At 42.2% G+C, this 26,635-nt stretch overlaps 1 protein-coding gene across 3 annotated transcripts in view; it reads left to right on the top strand.

Annotated features, from left to right (window-relative positions):
- The window catches only part of mcf2l2 (MCF.2 cell line derived transforming sequence-like 2), a 99,765-nt gene that overhangs the window by 70,680 nt on the left and 2,450 nt on the right, over positions 1–26,635 (top strand). Inside the window, exons 26-34 of one of the 3 annotated variants that reach the window (XM_030726699.1) lie at positions 2,765–2,801; positions 2,988–3,085; positions 7,920–8,015; positions 8,813–8,914; positions 13,678–13,749; positions 14,123–14,233; positions 16,781–16,890; positions 18,508–18,623; positions 26,005–26,078. In XM_030726699.1, coding sequence (XP_030582559.1) covers positions 2,765–2,801; positions 2,988–3,085; positions 7,920–8,015; positions 8,813–8,914; positions 13,678–13,749; positions 14,123–14,233; positions 16,781–16,890; positions 18,508–18,623; positions 26,005–26,078 — 816 coding nt within the window. The remainder of the gene's footprint in view (positions 1–2,764; positions 2,802–2,987; positions 3,086–7,919; positions 8,016–8,812; positions 8,915–13,677; positions 13,750–14,122; positions 14,234–16,780; positions 16,891–18,507; positions 18,624–26,004; positions 26,079–26,635) is intronic. The other 2 variants (XM_030726700.1, XM_030726701.1) reach the window with 2 other exon arrangements.

Genomic DNA, 26,635 nt, shown 5'->3' with positions numbered 1-26,635 from the left:
GCACGGCAGTCATCTCAGCTGCGTGCTTAAGAGAAAAGGAGGAGAGAAAGGAGATGTGATAGGAGAGAGAAAAGAGGGAGCGATGGATTATAATGTGACTGATTTGAATCATTTAAATCGTGCCACATAATGGGAAGATGGGTCTTAGGACAAAATAATCTAAACTCAAGGTCCTGCTTTTTCTGCCCACATCTCATAGTTAAAGGTCAGAAATGAACTTTTATACTGTACTCATCTCCATGACAACAGAGCACACACTAGCATAGAGCTGTGTGTTAAAAACCTGCAAACTAAAAATTCACCCTTGATATGTTTCCAAGGTCAAGACGGCTTTTCTGTCCTCGAGTTTTTATTTTCATATTTTTGGGTATGATTTCTACAATTAATAATATTTTCATGCTTATTTACTCAACCAGGTTATTGACCTGTAAGCAGAGTTTAGAGTAGAAGTAATTTTGCTTATGGAACTCAGCTACCTTGTCGTACAAGCAAATATGACCTGACCGAGTCTTTCAGATGATGGAAAATCATTTGCTTGGTGAAGCAAAATGCCGTTATGACTGGCAAGCATGCAAGCATGTATGTTTCCTGGTGAATGACTATGAAAAGGCCTCATGATCAGTATTTGGAGAGGTCAGCCCAACATGCAAACCCTTGGTGAATCTCAGAGTGCAGCAGATCCAAATCAAACCAGTGTATAGCCTCACATGTTTTTGGCTTCCTGGTGTGGCAGCTAATGGAAAAATTACTGATAATTTCACTGCTGATGGACGCAACAGGACGATGCAGAGGATGGTAACAGTCTGTGAGCTTAAATGCAGCAAAGCTCAGTGGACAGGATTTAGCAGGACGAAGATGCTAAACAGGCAACAAAGGAACCCATGCTTTTGGTGTAGAAAGGTGCCTTTATTCTCGACTGGCTGGTCTCACCAACAGATCAAGAAGATGTGACAAAAGCAACGATTGTTTAGTTAGTTCAAGCACAGATTCAGGCTCAGCCTCCGTTCTGACCACCTTACATCAGCCTGCAGCTCAGCTGACGCCCGTCTACACTAACCACTGCACCTCTCATAGACCCGCTGTTACACTCGTTGTAGCCATTCCACAGTTGCTGTTGTCTCTCCAGCCTACTGTACAACTCAAATATCCCCCAGCGCCTCTGTTTCATGCAGTTTCTTCATGATGACTTCATGTTGTTAGCGATACCTGGTGGGGTCCTGCTGCTGCCAGACCGGAGCATTAATACCACATATAATTTTCTGAAAATAAAAATCATCAACGAGTTCTGACTAAACTGCTTATTGGGAGCAACTGTGACAAATTAGCAAATACAAACAGTGTTTATTTAAGAAAATGAGAGCAGAGTGATGAGTTTTTATAATGCAGTGGGAATCTGTTACCTTAAATTCATGTGGATGAATGATAAACCTGGAGTATGGACTGTGCATCACATTATAAACTTGGTCGTATGCATGGTGTTACTCCTCATTTAAAGCCTTGCTGCTGCTCTCCTCTCAGACCGTCTATACACACTTCAATATGACTAGCCTTTATGAATAAAACATCACTTTGTCCATGATGAAAAAATAGATGCTTTTTGCTGAGTACAATATTCGGTGGCGTGCTGAGTCTGCATTTCTCCGACAGGCTCATTGGTTGCTTGGTATAAGAGGTAACAAGCCAGATCATTCACAGAGCTTGGTATTTCACTTATGTGAGCTATCCATTTGGCCAAGGCGGCACCTCTTGTGTACAGTTATTTTACTAGATGCTTCTCTAGAGACTTCCAGTCACAGAACAAGGTCCTTGTGGCAGGCCAGAACTGTTAACGTTGCATTTATGAAGCCTCTTGATTAGATGTAGGTGATATCTGAAGCTGCATCCCTGTGACTTAAGTGTTTGGATTTCTCTTTCTTTATAGAGCCACAGCAGGATTTCTATCAGGCCAGTAAGAGCAGCTTACAGAGTTGACACAGCAGTTTGGGAGAATTTAAACACTGAAATAACTCAGGACGCGGAGAGTAAAAGCTTCCAGTTGTAAAAGATGTCAGCAGCGTGACTTTAGAGAATAGATACTGAAAGGAAACCCTGAAAACTTAACTTGTACAGTTTGTCAGAAAACTGGAGGGCCTTTTGTATCTTCCTCTGTCCTGTCCTTTGCTGTTTGCTCTTCCTGGTCTAATCTCTTGACTTGTGTAAAGAGGACTTGGACTGTTGTAGCTTTTATGCTGCCCTGTATCCAGTACAGTCCAGGACACAGATTCAATAGGACCAGACACCAGTCGAGGATTCCAAACAAGACACCTCAAGGCCCGCGCGACATACAAAATCCACAACGTGCAACTGAAGAAAATATTTGCTAAGAAAGAAATAATGAAAGACTGCAGCTGCACTGGGCAGCAGGAGGAAAGCAGCATTGGCTCCTTATTTTAACAGTTAAGATGGCAAAACTAAGAAATTTCTCTAATAAGCAGAGTTTTGATTAATTCAGCAGTTCTTTCATAATAGAATAGAATAATAGAAATGCCACAGATATCCAGTCCAGTTCCTCCCATTTCATTTACCAGTCAAAGCTCAGAATACCCAGAGTGCCTTTGAACAATGTATGGGACCAAATGCTACATACAGTACGTTACTCAAAGGCAGCCAGTCCAGCAGCAAATCCATTTTTTTCTGTCAGTCATATGGATCTCTGTGGGACACGCTGAAGTAGACACAATGTTGCGATTTGACAACAATAATGCTGTTTCTCTTGCATTCACAGAAGCGAGCCAGCTCAATATCTACGGGGCCCCCATGAGGTGAGGAAACTGATGAGAGCACATCAGAAAGCTATATGATAAATCTTCTCAGGACTAATACAATTAACCGGCTACCAAAATCACCATGATGCACAAGATCTGAAGAGCAGAACAGGGACGGATGGTGTCAAGTGCAAAACTGAGTTGTTAATATTCGATTTTCATCTCTCCTTCTGCTCCCAACAGGAATGTACGTAAGATGGCGCTGAAACACTCTGATTCATCAAGTCCTGAGTCCGGCTTCAGGAGGTCCAACCCCAGTCCTAATATGAGGCAGAAGAGAGGTAAGAGCTCACCTACCAAACACTAACTAAAAGTCAGCATCTTTCATTCCTTCCTGAAGTGAGTGAAATAAACTGTAGATGGGAAACAAGTGTGAACTCTGAAATTTCAGAGTTATTGTAAAATGGAATAAGAGGCACGGTTAGGCAGCACATGGCCGCTCGCCCTGACACACTGTGCACACACACAGTCTTCTCAAAATGTAGACACAAGGGCGAAAACAACCTTTGCACGTGCAGTTGGGTCAGACGCATGCAGAGAAGCTGCCTTCTCACACACAGATGCGTGCACTAACACACACACGCACACACACAAAGCAGTCAACCACAGCGGGGGATAAGATAACAGGTGCGATTTCAAATTGTGCCTGTTTCCTGTGAGAAAGCCCTCTGTGTCGCTTTCTAGTGTGTGTGGCTATCAGCAGTCTATCAGCAAGGGTTGTTGATCAAAGTTGTGTGTGTGTTTCTGCGAGCATGTGTGTGTGCTAACACTAACTCAAGGTGACAGGAAGCATCCCCTATGGCCATCTCCGGGGAGCCACCTGATCTCTTCACACCCCCTTTTTTCTGTCTTTCATCAATTCTTCCGTGTCTCACCCCCTTATCTGTTCCATCTATCTATCACTTTCTTATCTGCAGCCTTTCTGCAGTCCCCTTTTTTACTTTAGTATCTAAAGTTTGCAACATAACATCAATACATCAAATTATGCTTTTAAATGTGCAGCAAAAGTCCAGAGATTTTCACAAGAAAAATGCTGTGAAATATGCTGTTAATGATACTTTTATTTTACTAAAATGTTGTTTATCTGCACACATTCCAGCACTATTTCCTTCCACTTCCCCGATCACTTACCTCTGGTTCAGCACCATTTGCCAGAGTGGTGTGCCATTCCTCAGCCTGTTTCTTGACCCTGCATAAATCCTGCAGTCATCGAGCTCCCTCTGCTTTTGCTGCCTGGTTTGTGATGGCTTGTAAAAATATTTTGTGTTGATATTCTTTTCTTTTTTTTTAAACCTTTATTCAGCCACTAAGAAACTTTCAAAATTATGAATCACTTTTGTGGGAGGATCCTGAGCATATAAAGTGAGCATTAACCTCCTGAAACCTGAGCTCCTGTTTGCGATGCATTTTTAATTTCTCCTAGATATTTGTGATTACATGGACCTGATATGTGTATGTGTATATAAACTAAGTTGCATTTTCTTACATGGTGGTTACAGTGGAATTGTTTTACAGCGTAACACAACAAAGTAAACATGGTGTAACAAAGTATAAAAGGCTATTGAACAGAATGAAGTATGAGGTGCAGTAAAGCCAACATGTAATGTTCCCATATGTGGACACTGTGTCTAAGGAGGTTAAGTCTGCATTTTTTTTAATGGTATGAGAAACCAGAGCTTCTGCTCCACTGTGTTTGAGCTCAGGACCTTCTCACTGAGGCAGCAGCGCCAACCATTGACCCACTGTGACTGTCTCTCTCATTATAAGAGAGAGACAAGGCAGTAAAAGAATCCTGAATAGAAATCTTCATGCTGGCATTCTGGGATGAGCTGTTAATGAAGCCACAACGCTCTGAACTTTGTGCTTTTGTGGTTGAACTAGAACTTAGTGGGGAAACACTTATTAAACCTAATTTTGGGACCAAACTATCGAAGCTCTCCAATCAGATCTGATTGGAGCTTCAAACTTAAAAACCAGCATTACTTCCTGGAGGGGTTACCAAGGTGACTGCTGAAAGGTGAGGCTCACTTCTGCGAAGACTTTGGCCGTGCAGTGACTTCACCCTCTGGCTTGTATGGCTTGTATGTGCTGCTCACGGAAGTGCATGCATTTCAAATCCACAAGCTCACAGGTACCTAGAGTACCTGTGGATCCTTCCTTCGGTGCTCCAGAGCCGTGAGTGTCTCATCCAGAACTTCTCAATGGTGAGTCGAGAGGGTGCCAGCCATTCCCGATCCAGTGTTCCCTGGCATTTAGCCGAGCTGAGTGGGAGAGGCGGTCTCCAGTCTCCAGCTTTTGAAATGATCTAGTGTTATTTAATCTGACATTGCTGACATTTTAGAGTTAAAACGGTTTAGAGACTGTTTTTGGAAAGCCCTGCTTTTGGATATAAGGAAATCAGAGTGATTCTGACAGGGCCTCAAATGAAGGGAATAATTCAAATTTAGCTGGCATAGTGTTGGCATATTCCTCGGAGTCAGTGGGGGCTGATGTCTAAAGCGTCCCCTGAGCCCTCCAAACAGCACTGAAGGTGTGGTTTGCCCTGTAGCATTTGTTCAGAGGTAGCTTTCAGTAACTTGGTGTTTACTGTCTCTGCTTTCTTCGTGTCTTTGTTCTCCAGCCTGCCCATGCCCTCACTCTGAATTTTCTTTACCACACACAGAGCCACAGATGCTAGCAGGAAGTTAAAGGTTAGGGGGCTGCTGACAGTGGCTGTTGTTTTGGGTATCACCCCTCAAATGTGTGGCTGGCCCCTATTATAAAACCAACCTATCTGTCTCCTGGCATCCATTGTCACCTCCTCCTCTGTTCTCCTTCTTTCCCTTACTCCTTTGTGTCTTTTTCTGTTTATTTTTTCTGTCAGCTTCCTGCCACTTACTCTTTTCCATCCTCTCTCTTTATTTCAGTCTGTCCTTCCTTTATTTTTCTACTAAATTCTCCTTTTTAGAAACCTTTTTTCTCACCTCTCTTACCGTCTTTCCCGCTTCCTCTAAACACCTTCCTGGATTCTTTTTTAATCCCATTTCTTGGATTTTTTTTTTTTTTTTAAATAATGCTTTGTAATATGCGAGTTTAGCTTTATGGTGTTTATGGTGTGAAGTGTCACACAGATGCACTGACCAGACAGAAATACTTTATGCTGACATCTCCCTGATTCACAAGGGGCACCCACAGCAGGTAATGCCACATAATTGATTTGGCAGATTTTTACACCAGATGCTCTTTGTGACGCAACCCTGAAGAGAATGTGTCTCCTCCCCGGCTCAAACCAAGGATGTTTGAAATGTGTAAACCACTACACTATGGCGCCACTCATTCAAATCCTATCAAACAGGCTAGTCTGTCTTCTAGAATGGAATATGGCCTGATAACTTTTATATCTTGACTTCTGTTGCAGTGTAACGATAAGATCCAGTTTAACTTCCGTTTCGCTGAAGCTTTGAATCAGTCACCTGAGTCAAAACCTCAGTGGGCAGGGCAAACCTATACCTAGCCCACACAGGTTAGCCATCACCAGTTTGCATCTGGAAGTCCCACAGCATCTTAGCTCTGTCATTCTCAACCACCCTTGGAGGTGTATCCCATTTTGACCTCGGGACTTCCAGGTCATACCCGGCACAGATGTTCCTGTATACTATGCCGGCTGCTTGGTTATGGCGTTCCATGTATGCCCTGCCTGCTAGCATCTTGCACCCTGCTGTTATGTGCTGGATTGTCTCAGGGGCACCTCTGCACAACCTGCACCTGGGGTCTTGCCTAGTGTGGTAGACCCCAGCCTCTGTCGATCTTGTGCTTAGAGCTGCCATGATTAGTGCCTCTGTGCTGTCTTTCATCCCAGCTTTTTCCAGCCATTGGTACGATTTTTCTATATCAGCCGCTTCTTCTATGTGCCGGTGGTACATGCCGTGCAGAGGCCTGTCCTTCCATGATGGTTCCTGTTCTTTCTCCTCTTCGTTCTTGGGTTTCTGCTGCCTGAGGTACTCACTAAGCACCTGATCCTTTGTGGCCATCTTTCTGACGTATACATGGATCTTTGTTGTTTAATCCAGGATATTGGTCCTGATACTCGGCCTCTAGTCCTTCTAGTCCTCTGCCTCCTTTCTTCCGCTTAGCATACAGTCTCAGGGAGCTGGATTTGGGGTGAAACCCTTCATGCTTGGTAAGGAGCTTTTTTGTCTTGATATCAGTGGTTTCTATCTCCTCCTTTGGCCAGCTTATTATCGCAGCAGGGTATCTGATGACCAGCAGGGTGAAGGTGTTGATTAGCCAGATATTGTTCCTCCCATTCATCTGACTCAGGACGTGCCTAACTCTCTGCAGGCATTTGACAATTTTAACTTTGCTAGCAGCCTCTTCATGGTTCCCATTTGCCTGTGAGATTCTAAAGTAATCACTCTGGACTGACTGCTGTGTTAAAGGAACTTTAGCCGTTGTTATTATCCAGGGCAAGTGGCTCATATGACCTCCTTTAGTGTTGTTCCAGAGCTTGTGTTATATGTTTGAATCAAAGTTTCAAAAAATTTTCCTATAAGGAGAAAATGGAAACAGTCTTATCTTGTCGTGTCTTCTTCAGACATTGGTGATCCATTCAAACATAATACAAATGGTTTAAGATGCCAGAATTAAATCCCTCTTCAACTCAGTGCCAAAAACTTCAATATTTAATATGAAATAATCTCAGATTCCAACAGCACAAAATTGAGTCAACTAAAAATAAGCAACCCACTACAGCAGACTAAGATTCCTACATATCAGACTAAGAAACAGCCAGCTTTCCATCATCTGCAGCTTAGTCGTCCTTTTTTTACCCACATCTAAAAATCTTCGTACCAGTTTTCAATCATATTATCTGAGAGCTTTAGTCATATGAATGTGTATCCAAACTTGTGACTGATACCGCATGTATTTTATCAACTACCTGCAAGTGTTTAGTAAGATTTCAGCATGATTGGCACTTTTTTTTAAATTAAATTAGAAAAAGCCAAGAATGACCATCAGGGCGGTTCAATAGCTTTATAAACTCTTTGCTGTATTTTATCATTTTCAAGCAACACTTGAGGTGCTTCTCCTTTCTCTAATGTACTAACCTCTGCTTAATCTCGCTTTGCTACGTAGCTGATGCTTCAGCCAGCCATTCAGGCCACTCGGCTGTTAATGCTAGGAAGCATTTCACCTTGCAAGGACTTTCCAACAGGAGGTCTCTTCCAGCAGGTAACAGCAATATGATGATCCCACCTGCATCACCATCTTTATCATCACCACTGGCATCTTTGTCAACATTATCATCTGTTGTTTGCTCTTTTTTTTTTTTTTATCTATTACTGCTGTCATCATAATGTTGATCATAATGATAATTATCCTCATCGTGAACAGCAGCAGCATCTGCCCTCTCCAGTTAGCCGGCGTTGTTGCTCTGTGCGCTGCAGTGCCTGCAGTATCTCACATACTAAGACCACATCTCCATCCTCTCCTCTTTTTTGTGCTTTTATCTGTTCGTGTTTGTATCATCCACCTCTGCCTGCACTGCAACAGACAGCTGTGATTTAGAATAGAACGGGATGGAGTTCTGTTGAAGAAGCAGGATTTGACAGCAGGTGATGGACAGATGAAGACAAAGAGGAGCTGGGCAGAAATATATGGTGAAGCACTGCACTAAATTTCACCTCCTAGTACTGAAGCCCTCTTGACATTTCAGTGTATTAACATATTGAAGGAAGATGTGATTTGATTTCAGGTTCTGGTATGACCACAGCCTAATGACACTAGTGAGAGATGGAGGGAGAGAGCAGCTTTAAAAGTTGCATCCAGTCATATTTAAGTCGCTAGAAGGCAGACATGAGAGAAACCTTCCTTTATAATTAGTGAAAGTGACGCTGCATTCTATTTAATGGCCTATTTTTTCCTCTTTTTAAAAATCCCTTAACTAAGTCTTTCTTTCTGTCCTTCCTTGTCTCTCTCTCCATGCCTTTTCTGTCCTTCTTTCCTTCCTAACCCCTCTCCTGCTTTAGAACCTGCTGCTAAAGAGGCTGAGGTCCCCCGCCGTTTCTCTCTCACTTCCTCTCTTGCTTCCTCCTCCTCCTCCTCCTCCTTCGCTACGCGACGCACAAAAGGTACCAGTTCAGTCCCAGCCTTCATGTTTTCTTCTTGCTCTTTACAGTCTTTTTTTATTCTGTTCTCATTGGCTGCATTGTCACTGAAGTGCAGCTCCACAGGCTGAATACTGGTGCTAATAATACAACAGTGGGTAGTTGGACATGTGTTGAATAAAAATGATGGATTGCTATATCATACATATTTTAAAATGGCAGGAAATTATATGCTCTGTGAGCTGTATGTAAAAGGAAGATTTTCATTATAATGGCCTCTGTTGTTTGTTTTGTTGCCAGATTTTTTATGGGGTAGACTATTTGCAGCTTGTGGCACTGAGTGGCCAGTTTTGGTCTTCCACACCAAACCAGTGTTACAAAATACAGATGCAAGGAGAGGTTTGGAGACTTTACAAGTTTCAGGAAAGTGGAGATTTTTCTCTCCACTCTGCTCTATCTCCAGCCAGTCGAGGCAGATGGCCGCCCTGCCTGAGTGCGATTCTGATAGAGGTTTTCTTCCTGGTAAAAGTCAAGAGTATTCTCACCTGCTCAAAAGGAATAGTAAGAAAGACCCGAGGTCCACCAGGTTCCACCAGTGCACAAAAAAAATTATTCGGGTGACTCTGAGCCATCACGAAATCATCTCTCGCTGAGGTTATTTTAAAGTTGTTCATTACGCTTTAAACACAGGGCTGCGTAACAGTGCATTATCATCCACCTGACATTTTATTTTTCCAGCTAAAGAAGTAATTTAATAACACATTTAAACATTAATCCTTAATGTCTCTGCATCACTTCTGTTGGCTTACACTGAGAAACCGACTTCAATCCACAACATTAAGTTTGTCTGTTAGCTGCAAGCGTGGATACCCTGTGCACGTTAGCTTGCCAAATTAGCTTCCATGTGCACATCCACTGGGAGAGAAGTGCACCGGTCAGCAGCTTCATCCATATTCTCCCGGCTTCAGATTTGCAGCATGCGCCTCATATGGAATCGCAAAGAATGAAAACAGTGAGGAAAAGGACAGCTGGGCAGTGGTGGGCAGGCATTCAGTACATATACTTTTTTTTTTTAAGCAACAGTAATGAAATAAGAATTTTGATAAGGTGACATTTGGAACGCATGGTGACATTAAAAGCGGGAATAGAAGTGCAATTTCTCTTACGAATACAGATGAGACTCTGATTTTCAAGGAGGCAGAGGCAGGAAAAGAATTCAAATTGAACTTTAAAAAAATATATATTTCCGTTCGGTCTCTCACGGTCCTCTTTTTATTGCATTTACTTTATTATCCCTCATGCAGCTGAGGCTGACCGATCAGAGCACTGCAGGCCACAGTCCTCAGCAGAGGTCTGAGTGTGGCTGTTGCTTTTTTGGCCTCTATTTTTAATTCCACACTGTGCACTAAGCAAGGAAAGATATTGCTCCATATTGCTTGATATTGTTGAAAGAGACATGAAGATCTGTAATTCCACAGAGTTTTTGCATGCAGCTTTAATTTTGAAAAACTGAGATATGTGAATTATGATTAAATGAAGATATTTTTCAAAATGTACCATATTTTGTCAGATTTCATCACTCCTAATAGCAACAAAAATATCATTTTCATAAAGTAAACAGACCATTTTAATAAAAGACATTAAAAAGGTGCAAAAAATTACAATTCTGATGGTGTTTATTTCGACTCACAGTCACACTGTTATGTCTTCCTGGACAGACTGGAGTCATCCTTGATGTCTTGCGTAACATTTATGCTTTTTTTCTAATCTAATAAATATCTGCTTTGAAAACAGACCAAAGAATCAGGTTTTAAGGCAGCATCTCTGCACACAAGTTGGAATTCTCTCAACATCATTTCTTTATGTTTTGCCTCTAAGGAGCCAGACTTCATTGTCATTTTTTTAATAGTTCTCTGGGCTTTCTTCAGCTCTTTCAAAGTTTCTTTGGCTGTTTTTCACTTTTCAGTCCGCTCCTTCAGGTACAAGGACCGGATTGACCGGATATGTTTTTTTTTTTTCTTTCTATTTGTTTGTTAAGCCGCTTAACCCTGACCTATGAATCATTCAGGCATACAAAAAGACACCTAACTCAAGGGATGAACCCTAACCCTGACCCTAACAGAAACCTTAGCAAAGAACTAATTTTAACTTTCATCTTTCTGCGCGTTGTTACTAGCAGCCTGTCACAAAAACACGTCATTTTTTTCTCATTTCTTTAGTCGAATCTAGGAAAAATGCCAAAGATTACACAGTTTGACAGGCATAAAATAGTATTTTTGCACCACCATGGTGATTCCTAAAGAGCTATTAGTCAGAATCCTGGCATATCTCAGCATGCAGTGCAGTGTGTCCATAAAAAAATGGAGGAAACTGGACAAGTGGAGAACAGAAGAATAAGTGACTGCATCTGCCCTTCAGCTGATTCAGCTACTGTTCACAGAACCCTCATCAGAAATGGTCTCAGTAGAAGGATGGCTGTGAAGATGCCGTTCTTAAGGAAGGGAAACAGGGAGAAAAGGCTGAAATGTGCCAAATTTCTTCCTGCGGCCCCTCAGGAAAACTGGGCTCCCACAAAAACTCCTCACCAACTTCTACCAACGCACCACAGATAGACAGCTAAGCTAGTGTCCCGAGCTATGGATGCACGCTGTGGTTCTCCAGCTGCGCCTCAGAAGATCAGAATACCTGCAGGGGATCATTAAGACCAAATTGAAGATCATCAGTGCCCCTCTCCCATCTCTGGACCAAATCCACTCTGCCCAGCGCAGAAAAAGAGCGGAAAAAATCAGGTCGGATTACACACACCATGGACAGTGTCTTTTTTGGCACCCTCCCCTCTGGGAAGACAGAGACTTAAACACAGCTTCTTCCACAGAGCCGTGAAAGCTCTGCTGTAAGCCAGACACTTTGTATCATACTGGACTTTGCACTTCACACTCTGCACCTTACTCTGCGTCCACATTTAGGCCTGTGTTCTCTTCTTTTTGTTGCTATTTATATTTATTCATATATTTTCTTGTTTCTGTTCTTATTTATATGCTGCTGAGAAAAAAGGCAGAGCTGTCAAACTGAACTCCGTCACATGGAAACGACAATATAGAATTTATCATTTCTAAATTACACAAGAACCAGACTGAAGATCAGTGGCAGTAGGTCTCATAGAGATGACTCCAAATTTAAAATGTTTGATTCAAATTGTTAATATGTGCAATTGCAGCCAAAGGCTTTGAGAATGGTGTGTGTTGGTTTCACACAGTTTGCTGTGTCACTGTTTTTATATCTTCTTGTCAAACGTTTCTATGGTATACTGAAGTATAATGCATAAGCATTTCATAAGTTTCAAAGGCTTTTTTGACAATTACATTAAGTTTATGCAAAGAGTCGATGTTTCAAGACCTCTGCAGTTCACCCTGGCATGCTGTCGATCAATTTCTGGATCACAGGACTGACGGTAGCACTCCCCTTTAGTTCTCCAGACACTCATGTTTCCAGATGCCCCAAACAATTGGAAAGCGGCTTCAGGGAAAATGACTTTACGGCAGTCCTCAGCAGGCCAGTCCCTCTACTTTTTCTAGAATATCAGTCTGTCCTTGGTGCTTTTCCTGGAGAGAAGTGGCTTCCTGAGTAAGCTCTGCACTGGTGGTGCTCCCATCCTGCAGCTGATTCACCTTTAGGAGATGTTCCTGGCACATGCTGGACTTTCTTGGGCACCATGAAGCCTTCTTCACAATAACCCGACCTCTCTTCTTGAAGTTCTTGATGATCCAGCATATGGTTAATTTAGGTGTAATCTTACTAGCAGTAATACCCAAGCCTGTGAAGCCCTTTTTATGCAAAGCAATGATGACTGCACACATTTCCTTGGAGGTAACCAAAAAACAAAAAAAAAACACACCTTTTAAAGCATCCAGTCTGGTATACAACCTCAATCAGCATGGCAGAGTGATCTCTGTTGTCCTCATCAGCACTCTCACCAGTATCACTGAAACGATGTCTGCAGGTACTTTTGTGGCAGGACTGAAATGGAGTGGAAATGACTTCTTTGGAATTAAGTTCATTTTCATAGCAAAGAGGGACTCGCTCTTCATAACATTATGGAGTATATGCAAATTGCCATCATAAAAAACTGAAGCGGCAAACTTTGTGAAAACCAATACTCAAAACTTTTGGCCACGACTTTATGTGAGAGGTCAGGAGAGATGTTCAACAGTGAGTGTCGTGGTTTGGAGCTGCATTTCAACCAGTGGTGTTGGGGAGCTTGTCCAAATTGATGGAATTATGATTAATTAAGAGTCAGAAGCTAACATCTTGTAATTTTTTACTTTTTCTGCATTTTCAGGCAACATGAAGCAGAGTTGCAGCATAAATTCTATTTTCTATCTAATAGAAATCTGCTGATGGTCATTAATTAAATCCTGAAGAAAAACATTGATGTCATTCATTCTCCAGGAAACAAAAAATATCCAGGAAGATGGAAAAATAACTTTTTTTTTTCCACCTAATTGCTCTCATCTGTAGCAACCCTGTGCCCCGGTGCCAATTACTGCATTGAAAATGTGACTCTTTTTTTTTTAATAAAGGCATAATGGCCTTAAGACATTTCAGACCACTTAAGGTCTATGTCTAACTGACAAAATGCTCCTTAACAGAAATTAATATTACAGCTTTCTAATGTCTAAAAGGGTCTTTAAAAGGTTGTCGGAAGAAGGTTTGGGATAATGCAACCGTCTTTCTAATATGCTGCTTTCTCATTAATTCTCTTATTGCATGTTATTTCCTCTGCCCAGGTCCCCTCTCTGCTAGCATAAAGAGCAAAAGGCATGAAATAAAAAGTGATCCTACTCCATTTGGTTATGAAGGTACATGTAGAAAGATCTTATTTCTTCATCAATTTTATTTCTTATTTGTGGACGATGTGTTTCACCTTCTTCTTGCCTGTTTTGGTGATTCGTAGCTGGTTTGTGATGTTTCTCACTGCATGAGAATCAAATGAAATTAGTATCAGATCATTTTTTTTTTGTTGTGTGTTTGGCTTTTGTGTGGAGAGGAGTTTGTCATTTTTTTGTCTCATTGATTTCTGCATGGTACAGTTGCACGGTTCTCTCTTTAGACCAGATTGACTGGATGTGATTGTTTTAGGAATGGCACTTTATAAATGCAGGTCTTCGGTTTGTGATGCAGTGTAACAGTTGTGATGAAAAAATTGGTATAAAGTGACTGGCTTCCCTCCAGATACTTTGCGTGGAGCTATGGCAGCAGTGGGGAAACGTCAGAGCATGATTAACAGCACTTCTGCTGGTGCTGGTGGCACCTCAGCTGTCCCTAGATCCACCTCCCAACCAGGTAACTGCAGAGGAGGAGGAGTCATCCCCTCAGGTCATGTCAGAGTTTATCGTCCGGTGGAATTAATTTCAGTTTTATGTGAACGTATACTTTGGGTGTTTTTGTATTTTTTTAAGTCTTTTATTTGTCAGAGTTTTTAGTCGTTACAGAATTTCAAGTGTTCATCTTACTTTTGCATCATTTTTTTTACCCCCCCCCCCCCCCCCCCCCCCCCCCACACACACACACACACACACACTCAGACTCAAAACTCTTATTCCATCTGAGCCTTTTTAAAGAATGTGCTTTTGCATTCAGAAGAATTGGGCAACCAGAGCTATTTGGGTAAGTTTGAGGAGCCTGTTATTGTGATTATGATCAGTTTAAAAGCTCAAACATAATAACAATGCTCCATGTAAATCGAGTCAGAATGACTTTGTAATGGTGCTTTCTTTGCTTCAAAAAGAGATTTTGATCTCCAGCTTAAAGACATTTTGAAAAAAGCATGAACCGATCTAAAACAGTTATCAAATATAAATTGGTTTCAGAGTGGTGGTAAAAACCTTTCATAAATTGATCAAAAGACATCTTTCCCATGTAAGTAGGGTTAGGGGTTAAGGGAAATCCACGGGGCTGAGGGCGTCTCCTCTCCAGCTGAGCTGATCCAGTGCAGAGTTTCTCTTACATCCGAACTTAAATAAACAAAAGCAACTCATAGCAGCAGCTGTGTGCCAAAGATATGTTATTAAATCGGTTAACCTGAAACCACAGCGTCTGTAAGGCAGTGTGGTCTTCACGGCTAAAAGTGACTAATGGGATCTGATGTTGAAGCCAGTTACTAAACCAGTGGGGACTCTTCTCTAACCGAGCATGAAGGATGTTCGAGATAACAGAACAAACCCTGGACTTACTGTATATTTGATATGAATGTCATAAGTAAGCGTTACTGATGACAAAAACATTTCAGAGCTACTCAAAACTGTGCATATTTATTGCAGACTGTACAAAAGTGAGGAAAAAGGCTTGTGAACACATTTTTTTTGTGTCTTCAGAGATTTAAAAACAAAAAGCCTCAGGTAGCACACCTGCTGCCTGAGACTGAAAGCAGGTGTGCTCATCCGTCCAGTAGAAGAACCTGATCACTCCACCTAAATCATGTAGAAAATGTCACTATTGCCTGAGGTGATGGTGTTAACTAATGAAACTTACCTGGTGCTGGTTGTGGAAGCACCACTTTAGTATGTCATTTAGTTTTCATTTATTTATTTTTTTAATGGTGCAGGAAAAAAATAGACAGCTAAGCCAGTATTTCTACCAAGAATAAAAGACAAACTAAAGCAAATCTGATCAAAGAAAACTGATCAACCGATCACTGAAAGCTCAAATGCTGTGAAGGCAAAATGCTCTCAGGCCCTGACCGTCTCTTCTCCCTCAGCCTGAACGCTCCCGGCCGATTGCTGAGTGCACTCAGCTGTGCACGAGACGCCGGCTCCACATGAGGAGACGCAGTACCTGAAACAGGAGGGAGAGAGAGTGCAGCACCGGTACAACAACCCACAATAGATCTGTGGGGATGTAACAACCAAAATCACATCTTAAGAGCTTTATTCTTTATTTTTGCAAACCACTTTTTCTTCAAAAAATTATGAAGTTGAAGAAAAATGCTTTACAGTGGGGAAGCGTTCACAGCTGCCTGCTCCATTATAGCACCTGATGCTGTGTTCAAAACCCAGAGAAGAGCAGTGTTTGGACCCACTGTGCAGTTCGAACAAAACGGTCTAAATTCCATCCTGAGATAAACGGCGTGTTTTTGTTGTTTTCTTTGTGTGTATCTTCATCTTTTTTCTGACATTATTGGGCAAATATTTTTGAAACATTTCACATCTTAGGCTTTTTTTTTTTTTTTAAATAAGTTGTGCTGCTCAGCAGTGTGTGGATAGATCAGGAAAATGCACCCCTGCTCTAAGAGGTGATCAGTTCAGATCCTCCTTAAGGAAAGAGCGATGCTCGGACCAGTTTTTATCAAAAATATCCGAATGTTGTAAATAATATGTGACCGTTTTCTCTCTTTATGAATCGTGTGATTATCTGTATGGAGATCACTATTTCTTCTTGAATATACATTTGAACAACCATGATTAAAAATAATTCTAATTATTATATTTTACTTCTCTGTGTAGTAGTTAGAGGCCTGTGCTTCTGTTATAGCAGTGCAGCTACTGACTCCTGACACCATAACTATCAGACCTATTTTAATACAGTGAGAGCTGAATAGAGAGGCTGTGCCGTGCTGCTGCAGTCATGATGAGCGTGAGTCTGGGCAGCGACGGCCTCTCTCGTGCGGGGCTGCGACTCATACGGGGTCATTCTCAGTGTGAGAAGTTTGGTTTGAGGTTTCATTCTTGCAAACGCACTCATCAAGCTTTCATGATGATGTAACACTGATTATTTGTCTGCACAGCAGCATCATTTTCCTGAAGCACTGTCACCTGCCAAGATGCATATTAATACCCCCCTTGTTTATGAGTACATTTTTAATGGTTAATCATGTGTATTGATTCCCCTCAGGCTGGGCCCAGCGGCGTCTCCTTTCCATGGACACAGAGGACTTTGAGACGATTCCCTCCAGTGCCGAGGAATCCTCCAACTCCTCAGACGAGGAAGGCAACAATAAAAACGTAGGCAGCACTCAAGACCGCAGCGCAAATGAGCTAAAACACAGATCTTTTTGAAACTTTATTTACAAGTGAAACTTACTAAAACGTAAAGTTTCAAATGATTTTGTTTGGAATTGAAACGAGGGTCAATTTCAGCAGCAGTCAACATTATTAAACCAAATAAAAAACTTAGCTGGACCGCACCCATCGGGCTCCCGCTGAGTCATGTCAGATAAATCAGCACATTTTACGATCACTAACCATCCCTCAGCAGCTATACGCTCATCTCTCATTTCTCATCCTTCACTTTCTCTTCTTTTCCACTAAATCCCCTTTCAGTCCCCCTAAAGGAGGACCCCTCCGCTGCTTAATTATTTCCCAAGTACTTCCTTCTTGTTAGCAGCAGGCGCTGGCCACTTGACATTTAAGAAACGAGGGAGAGATGAAAAAGGGGGTAGGATTTTAACTGCACGTGTCTGCTGGATATGGCAGCCTTTCCACATCCATTATAATCTGTGACGTGCACACACAGGCACGCCATCAGCATGAGCACTGGGCATGTTAGTGGTGCAGGAAATGTAACAGCTAAGAAGGGACATACATTTACATTTATTAGTTGCTTCAGATTTATTGGCTGCATGTCCAAGTGGCGAATCTCCCATTCCTCCATATCCCAGACGTACTCTACTGGATTGACATCTGGTGACCGTGGAGGCCATTTGAGTACAGTGAAGGTTCAAAACACCCGTTTGAGATGATCTGAGCTTTGTGACGTGGCAAGCTTTCCCGCTGGAAGCAGCCAACAGAAGATGGGTGGGTACACTGTGGGCATAAACAATACTCCGGTGGTGTGTGACATATTACTGAACAATGCTCAGCAGGTAATAATGGGTCCAAAGTGTGCCAAGAACATCTCCCACAGCATTACACCACAACCACCAGCCCACCTGTTGATATAGACCACACGGGTCCATGCTTTCACGTTGTTTATGCCAAATTCAGACCTGACCGTGCAGCATAAAATCAGCATTCATCAGATCAGGAAACGTTTTTCTAATCTTCTGCTGTCCAATTTTGATGAGCTCCTGTAAACTGTAGAATCAGTTTCCTTGGCAGTAGTGGGACCCGCTTCCCCATCTGTTTCAAGGTTCCATGTGTTGTGCATTCAGAGAAGCTCTTCTGCATATCTTGGTTGTAAAAATTATTTTTTTATCAGCTCAAAGCATCTCCTCTGACATCAACAAGGCATTTTTACCCAGAGAACTGCCACTCACTGGATGTTTTCTCTTTTTCTGACCATCCTCTGTAAACTGTAGAGATGGTTGTGTGAGAAAATCCCAGGAGACCAACAGTTTCTCAGACCATCCCATCTGGCTCCAACAGCCATGCCACATAATAAATCTTAGAAATAACCAGCAACTTCTCAGATACTGCATTGAATAGTAAAATAAATGGAGTCTAATGTCTTGTTATTGATAGATTTGAATCTAAATGTATGTTTTTCTGCTGTCCTGTTTTGTGTTTGTTGGGTATTGTTTATTATTGAGCTCTTCATCTAATGCTAAAGTAGAACTTTTATTAGAAGAAGCAATAGTTTAAAGTCTTGGAACTGGCTAAATGCTGAGTTTCTTCCTGCAGGGTGACAGCAGCCGTTTCCGAGTGCAGCTAACGTACGAGTCCCGTGATCCTCGGGATCTCTCTCTGGAGACGGGAGATCTCGTCCAGTTTGTGGAGGAAGCAAAGAATGGAAACTGGTAAGTTTTTTGTTGGCTTCACCACAGGACTGTGTAAAATGCTTTTTTTTTCCTGCCATCCATTGATGTGGCTGCAGTGTAAATATATATATATATATACACCCCCCTCTCCCAACCTACCCCCCCTTCAAGTTTTTAAATTTCTCTTTCCATTTTAAGATATTTTATTCCTAAATAAACCTGAGCAAACATTAGAGGAAGAAGTCTTATAGCATGTACAGTTAGGGCATTCATGTTACAGAAAATAAACATTAGGAGAGCATTAAAAAAATATATAATTACTGAGGAAACAATATTTTGCACAACTGCGTGTCAACAGATTTTCCTCCTTCTGGAAAGATCTGGAAATGGGCCCCTTAAACTGTATCCTGAAAAGCCTCTGAGCATGCACTGTGCCAGCACACAGTTGCACTCCGGCACGCGCTGCTGTTCTGGTCAGTTTCTCCCTCAAAAGCCTCACGAGGCTACAGCACAAGTCCATGTGGACACCCTCACCCTGGCTGATTAGTTCACGGTGCACGTGAATTATTCTTCTTGTGCACCGCTCATTATATTTTGCGACAGTGAATGCCGTAAAATAATGAGCAGCACCTGCTCTCGGTCCTCACCTGAAGCACTGCCTCGGGGCTTGGAAACTGTGGATTCTTCCATTGAAACCTCAGTGGTAACTGGAGAGCCAGCTCTCATTACCAGTAATGATCTGAAATTCGTGTCAGTTTGTAAGAAAAGTTAACATTTGGTTTCTGCACAAGTCTGAGGATCGCAGTAAAACCGCAGAGTGCGATCTGAGCGCTGCGAATGGTCGAATCAGGATTTCCAGAGCGCAGTCTGAAAATACCAGCCGTGCTGGAATTAGTCTGCAGCAGACTGATGACTCTGAAGCGGCCAAATTTAAATCAGGTAAGGGTTTTGATTTTTATGGGCCTGTTAACGAAGCCTTTTGTTCACGCAAACAAGAAGATTTTTATTGGTTTGCTCACAGTAGGAACCACACATGCTGTTACATCCATTCACCTCCTCTGCAGCTCATAAAGACACGTTACACCCAAAGCAACTCACATTTAGACTCATTAGACCGAAGCCCAGAAGCTCAGGAGGACTTGTGGACGCAGGATGTATAATCCAGACTTTATAGGTATTTTCTACTGGGATAGCTGATTGGGTCATAAAGGTGTCAACGTTTCACCAGGATTAGATCACCTTAGTGGTGCTGCGTACCGCTCGCCTCTCTGCCGTTTAGCGTGCACTAATCATCCAGCTATCGGTTCTTTAAAAATGGCACCATTGTGTCCTTTTATTCATGCGTATTTGACACCAAAATGATGCGGTTGATTGAGATAGTCTTTGTGCCAGCCGACTTCTATGGAGCTATTTTTTTAATCGTAATTATGAAATTACCAGTAATTTCTGACAGTGACTCTTTGCGGCACCCTCATCAGTGTTTTTTTGAGCACTTTTGTCTCCACTCTGTTCAGAAACTGTCGGCGGCACCAAGGCCAGTCAGAGTTAAAAATAATTACAAAGCCTGTTAACAGCCTGGTAGAAAAACAGTTCTGCCCTCTGTGGATAGTTTTCTCCTTCATAACAGCTGTGCAGTGGGAGATATTTATTTTAAATAACTCATCAGTTTGGCTACTTTTAAAGCTTAATGTTGAGGGTTTGGTTTCTTTGATTGACAGTGAGCCTACAGGTGTAACACGCTGTGAAGACTAACCCTCATCCAAACCCCCATCTTTAAACCAGACCTGAGTGGTTTGGGTGTCTACACCTAACCGAACAGGGAAATTACAAAAATGAGACTTGAGCCACATCTTGTGTGTGAAAGTCAGGAGATTTACGACCCCACCCCCTTTTCGCTCTCCTTGTTCTCACTTTTTTCAGTGGGGACGCCGTTCCTTTATGTCTTTTTAGCTGTAAGGTGATAATGGGTCACTATGGGAGGGACAACAGACAGGGGGCATTTAATGGGCTGATAACATTTGAAACAGGAAAAGTGTCGGATAAGCTGAATCGATCCTCGCTGACAAAGAAAATGAAGCTGACATGTTTGTGTGAGACTGAATTATTGTTATTGTTGATGCTATTATGTAGTTTTGCATAAGAATTTTGCAGTTCCACTGGTTTCTGTAATCATTACCCACACCGTGGCTTCCCTGGTTAAAAGTCCCTCAAATTCAACCACATTAATCAACCAAGCTCAAGAGAGGAAATGAGACTAGTGCAGCGGATCCTCCTTCGCTGCCCCGTTCTATCTTCGCGAGGATTAAAGGCTCAGGGCGACTCGTAAGGAATTAAAATTTCATTGACTGTAACTTCATCCTGATGAAGCAGTGGGAACACAACACAACGTGTGACTATTGCTAAATCAAGGGAGGTTGCTGAAAACAGTGGCTTCCGATTAATAATAAATCACTGTTTGATTCACCTCATCGACACCATCTTTGCATCGGACCTGACAGGAAACCAGCAGCAGCTGCCTGTATGGATGAACGGCCTCTAGAAAGTGAGCTGCACGAATGTTTTGGGCTCGTGTAAGCTCCGTGCATTAGAAAGTGATTAATAGTCTACGAGATAAAAGCTCAACTTGCTTTGAATATGCTCATTTTTCATCAGCTCATGCATATTTCAGCCCTTAAAACCGTCTCCTGTCGACTCCATCTTTGGGTTTTTGCCGCTAAAAGGTCTCACTCTCTCGTTCTCATCTCCCCTCCACGCTTGAGGAACATGAAGAATTCATAAGTCTTCTCTTTTCATTGTTTTTTTTTTTTTTTTGTAGCCATATAGAACACAATTGACACAGATGAAAACGACTACTGCAGTGCCTCATATAAACCTTAACGTATCCTGTATGTGCATATGTATGCGTGCTTTTTGTATACTTAGATCAACCCCTGTGCATTTGTGTGAACTATTGTGAGTGTGTATATTATGCTTACTCACACACACACACACCCCTCCCATGAGTGTCTTGCACCTTTCCAGATTTAGGCTTTCACTTCACATCCACACCACGCACACAGTGTTCCTGTGGGGTTGTGTGGTATATTTGTCTAACGGCTAGGAGCACATCATCACAGCCAGCCACACCCTGTCAACACTAATTTACATATGAGCAGAATAAAAAGGGACTTACTTCACTGGAAGAGGCAAGAATCAAGAAACAGCTTCCTGAATCCACAGTCGAGTCTTCATCCCAGTCCAAGAATTGCCATTCATGTCAGATTATTCCTGAAATTAAATCCTGCACTTGCTGTTCATTTGAACTTGTCAGTATATTTACTCAGTTGTCCAATCTGTGCTCCTCTCCAACTGTAAACCTGTTTTTAAATCAACAAAAATGATAACTCCAGCTTCAACAGCAGCTGAAAATCTTGCTTTTGTCTTTCAGTACTTTAAATTCTCACCTTGCTTCTGTAATTGAAATCTAGTGCTCAAAGGTTTTTTTTTTTTTTTTTTTACTCCCAACTTGCTGGCACTTAATCAGGACTAGGTTACATAGAAAGGACATTTTGAAGCCTTAACTTAGCTTTATAATCATCACCATTTGGAGTCAAAGCTAAACAAAAAGGTGGAATGTTTAGCAGTCAGTTAATGGCAGCAAGCATGGTTAGCATGGTGCATCCATAGGCTGGGTGGATTGCACAGATACCTGCTAATTACAGCTACCCAAGTATTATTGTAGTGGTTATTTGTCAGATAATAACTTTAAAAATGATGACTTGGAACCTTAGAAAAATGTTTCAGGCTTTTGTGTTACTGAAACACATTAACAGCACTGCATTCTCCGGCTCAGGTGATGATGGCATGCACTGAATGCACATCGGTTTCTCTCTAAGTTGTGTCATTTCATGGCAGCAATTAGCGTGTTTTGCGCAACAATAGGTGAAGAGATGGTTTTATATATATATCATCCACACAAGCACAACCTGGTGACCTGGCAGTGCTGCTGCTTTTTCTGTTGGATCTTTGATTAACAATGGTAGTCATCACATACTGTAGCAGCAAGAATTATGTTGTATCAACTACTGTCTCAAATTTGAGGGAGTGGCATGTATTTTGCAAGGATGGCACAGAAGCAGTTGCATTTATTTTTTTGATTTTCTTAAGACGATGACAGGATTTGGTGTGTGGGGGGGAAGACAGGAGGGTAACGACACACAAGGTTTTTTTCCCTAAACATCTTGATACAAAGAAAGTGTCCTGACCGCTATTAAACTTCAGATTCATTTTTCTTCTTATGTGAAGAGACTAATTGCTGTAAATTTCCTACTTTGCCACCTTCAACACAAAATAACTAAAAAGATTTGTAGAACTTTAATAATGTGATCCCTGTTTTGGCCGTGAAAAAAGCATCAGCAAGCACTACACTGCAGCAGATGAGTCAGTTTTGTTCTCTGACTGATGCATTTCATTGCAGTTCGGCACTGCTGATTGCTGAATCAGTGCAAGCACAAATAATGTCTGGGGCAAATGCTGTTATCCTTCATATTTATGTGCACCACAGACATGTTAATGCTTGATGTTACTCATTCATAATACTCTCCCAACTTTCCTGTGCGCCAACAGCATCCCAGCAGGTACACCCTGTATATCTTTTCTGAAGAGGTTGAAATAGATTTTGAGTCTCTACTTGTAAAGCTGTCCTATACAACATGCCCACAGGGGCATTTAAAATATTATTGCTACAAAATTTCACTTACACCATGCCAACACAAGCCTACTAAGGTACTAAGGTTCTGACATGTGGGATTTGAACAGTAGCTGTGAAAGTCACGATAGAAAGGATCTGTTAGTTTTCAGTTCACATTGTTTTTATCACAACTCAGGAAATATGCAGAATTCATCTTAGTTTAATGTAGAATGTAGAAACAGGACAATCAGGAAACACAATAATCATCATTTCAAATGATCCCTTTGATCACTTTTTTTTTTGGTTTGTGCACTGTATACCAAAACTTCAGTAACTGCATATCCAGACAAAGGTCATTGTAACTCATGCAGTTATTCATTTATTTACTGGATATATTCTTTTTCTTATATATGGGGAGATTTTTCTCCTTTGAATTGTAAGGAGCAACCAAAAGGTCACAGTGGGGATTTTTGTATTACCTCGCAATAACATTTGCATTTCACTTGACCCGTAGAGAAAGCCTGAGCTGTATGTTTATACAGAAACATGTATTATTTAGTAGACCACCACTGGTTGTGACAGCTGCAAGAATCAGTGCACCCTCTGCTGCGGCTGCCCTGTAACATTGCATTTAGAATGAAAACCCGATCTCTTACTGACTGCTGTTGAGAAAGTCTGTAGGTTCGCTATGACTGCAGAAGTGGGATGACACAGCTGACAGTGATTTTATTTGTATTCATTACTGTGCTTTGGCTGTCATAATTATGGCTGTAATACATTTATTTTTAATGGGTGAAACAATATGCTGCAATGGTTGTGCATTATATTGAAGCTGCTGTATACCTGAACTCTTGTGCTTCACATTTTGCAACTGAAAATATTCAAAACTGAATAGATTAGACCACAGCAGCATCCAGAATTCATCCATACATTTTCTTCTGCTTATCTAGGGTTGGGGGGGCTAAGCAGAGAAACCCAGACCTCCTTCTCCCCAGCCACCTCCTTCAGCTTATCTAGGGTAACACCAAGGCCCGCCAAGAGATACCATCTTTTCAGCATGTCCTGACTCTACCCAGGGGCCTCCTCCTAGTAGGACATGCCTGGAACACCTGATCCAAGAGGCGCCCAGGAGACATCCAAGTCAGATGCCTGAACCACTTCAACTGGCTCCTTTCAATGTGGAGGAGTAGCGGCTCTACCCTGACCCCCTCTCAAAAGGCTGCGCTCTTCTCCTTATCTCTAAGGGAGAGGCCAGCCACCCCCTGGGAAAGCTAATTTCTGCCCCTTGCTTCAGCCACCACCCAAGCCACGTTCCACTTGGATTGCCAGTACCCATCGGCTGCTTCTGGAGTCCCACAGGCTAACCAAGCCCAATAGGACTCCTCCTTCAGCTTGATGGCTCCCTTCACCTCCAGTGTCCCATATGTGGTTCAAGGATTACCTCCACAACAGGCACCAATCACCTCGCAGCCGCAATTCTGTGTGGCAGCCTCAAAAACGAAGATGTGGAACATGATCCTTTCAAACTCAATGTCCTCGGCCTCGGAATGCTGGTGAAATTCTACCAGACGTGGGAGTTGCTGCAAAGGTGGTCTCTTGAAGGTCGCCTTGATGTCAGATCCACAGGTCTGTAGTCATTCACCACTAGGGCAACTCTTCTTGGGCACTGGCACCATGCAGGATGTCTTGATAACAGGCACCTTCTTCAGCCTCAGGGAGAGATAAGAGGAGCTGCAGGGGGGCTACCAGCCATCCAGCGCATGCTCCAAGCATCCTAGGGTTGACGTTATCAGGACCTCTGGTTTTGCTCCTCTTAAGGCCTGAATTATGCTTCTGTGTCGGGTCTTTGCAAGACCTACATACATAACTGGAAATCCCCTACTGAACCCTATGTGGTAACCTATGACACAACCTGATGTGCACCTCTCAAGAAATGTAACGACATGTCAGATTGATGCAGCCCACAAGGATTGCGATTATTGTGTAGGGTTCGGATGGGTTTCCACGCCCAAGATGATTCACGCCCAAGTCTGGAGAGCTCCTGCTGTACCTGCATGGTGGTGAAGGAGGGGTTTGGGGGAGGCTGCGATGTAGACGTTGAGATGGTGTCCTGGTTCATTGTTCTGTGTTTATTTGGAGAGGGGTGATGGGGGTCATTGTCCAAGGCTAAGGGAGTATAGTGTTGCAAAATATCGTTTAAAAATAAGTAATGACTACAAAATGCATGCCAAAGTGTCACATCCTCTCTCCATTCTCTGCTATCTGGACCATAACATTAGCTGCTCATAAGGAATACAAAAGTAATAAAAATATTTTGGAAGGAGACTGTGGCCTTCAGAAGCTCAGTAGAATTGTGTGCTTGCTGCCTGACAGCTACTTTATTTACAATTATTGATACTAATTATAATTTTCAAAATAACTTCCTGGCAGACACTGAAATAAACATTGGTGGTATTTTGAAATCAATATTAAATAAAGTTCTAGCATCAGTATTCATGATTCTATTTATTATAAAACTTTCCTATTCTGCTGTCATACTTGGTGGCTAATATGAATCAGTAAGATGCTTTAATCTGACACGCTCTGCTGTTGGTGAGAATCCACCATGATTGGTTGTTTTGAATTAACTGTGTTAACTTCCTTTGGGATTCCTTCTGGGATTGTAGAATCTATGACATAAAGTGTCACTGCAGTTACCTTACTCCTGTGCTTGAGTGAAGACCTTCCTTTCTGTTGTGTTTCGTGTCCTAGGCTAGTCAAGAACCTTTTAACAGAGGAAACAGGGTTGGTCCCGTCCAGTATACTGCAAACAGCATCGGAAGGAGGTCACTCAATTCAGTAACAACACGGCTGCTTCTGACTAACCACTGGCAGCTTTGCTGTAACACACTCACTCACCACCCCCTCCTACCTCCAGTAATCACACTTCATCTGCTCCTCTCCTCACTGTCCAATGTTAGTTGCACCCAAGGAACTGTGTGGTCCACCTGGTGTTGGAGAGGAAGGAGAAAACGGATGAAGCGTAGCAGGAAGGCAGAGCTTTGGCTTGAATGCTGATTCCACTGACTGAAGCACATCCATCCATCCTTTCTCTCTCGCTCTCTCTCTCTCTGTCTCTCTCTCTCTCTCTCTCTCTCTCTCTCTCTCTTATTTATATATAGATGAAGTAATCTTCTTTTTCTGAATAGTTAATTTTAAGTGACTGGTGCTTAGATTCAGTCTTAGGCCCCATTTGCACGAGAACGATGCAGTGGAAACGTTCAGACGGAAACACTTAAAAAAACATCACACGGTAAAGCAAGACACTGACAGCGATGTAGCTCCTATTGCAAGGGCACAAGTTGGCACTGTGGTATAGGAGTTGCAACCATAGTGAGCATGT

The sequence above is a fragment of the Archocentrus centrarchus genome, chromosome 4 (genome assembly GCF_007364275.1).
Source record: "Archocentrus centrarchus isolate MPI-CPG fArcCen1 chromosome 4, fArcCen1, whole genome shotgun sequence".
Classification (NCBI taxonomy): domain Eukaryota; kingdom Metazoa; phylum Chordata; class Actinopteri; order Cichliformes; family Cichlidae; genus Archocentrus; species Archocentrus centrarchus.
Note: the sequence above shows the minus strand (reverse complement) of the source record. Positions and strands in the feature narration are given on the sequence as shown.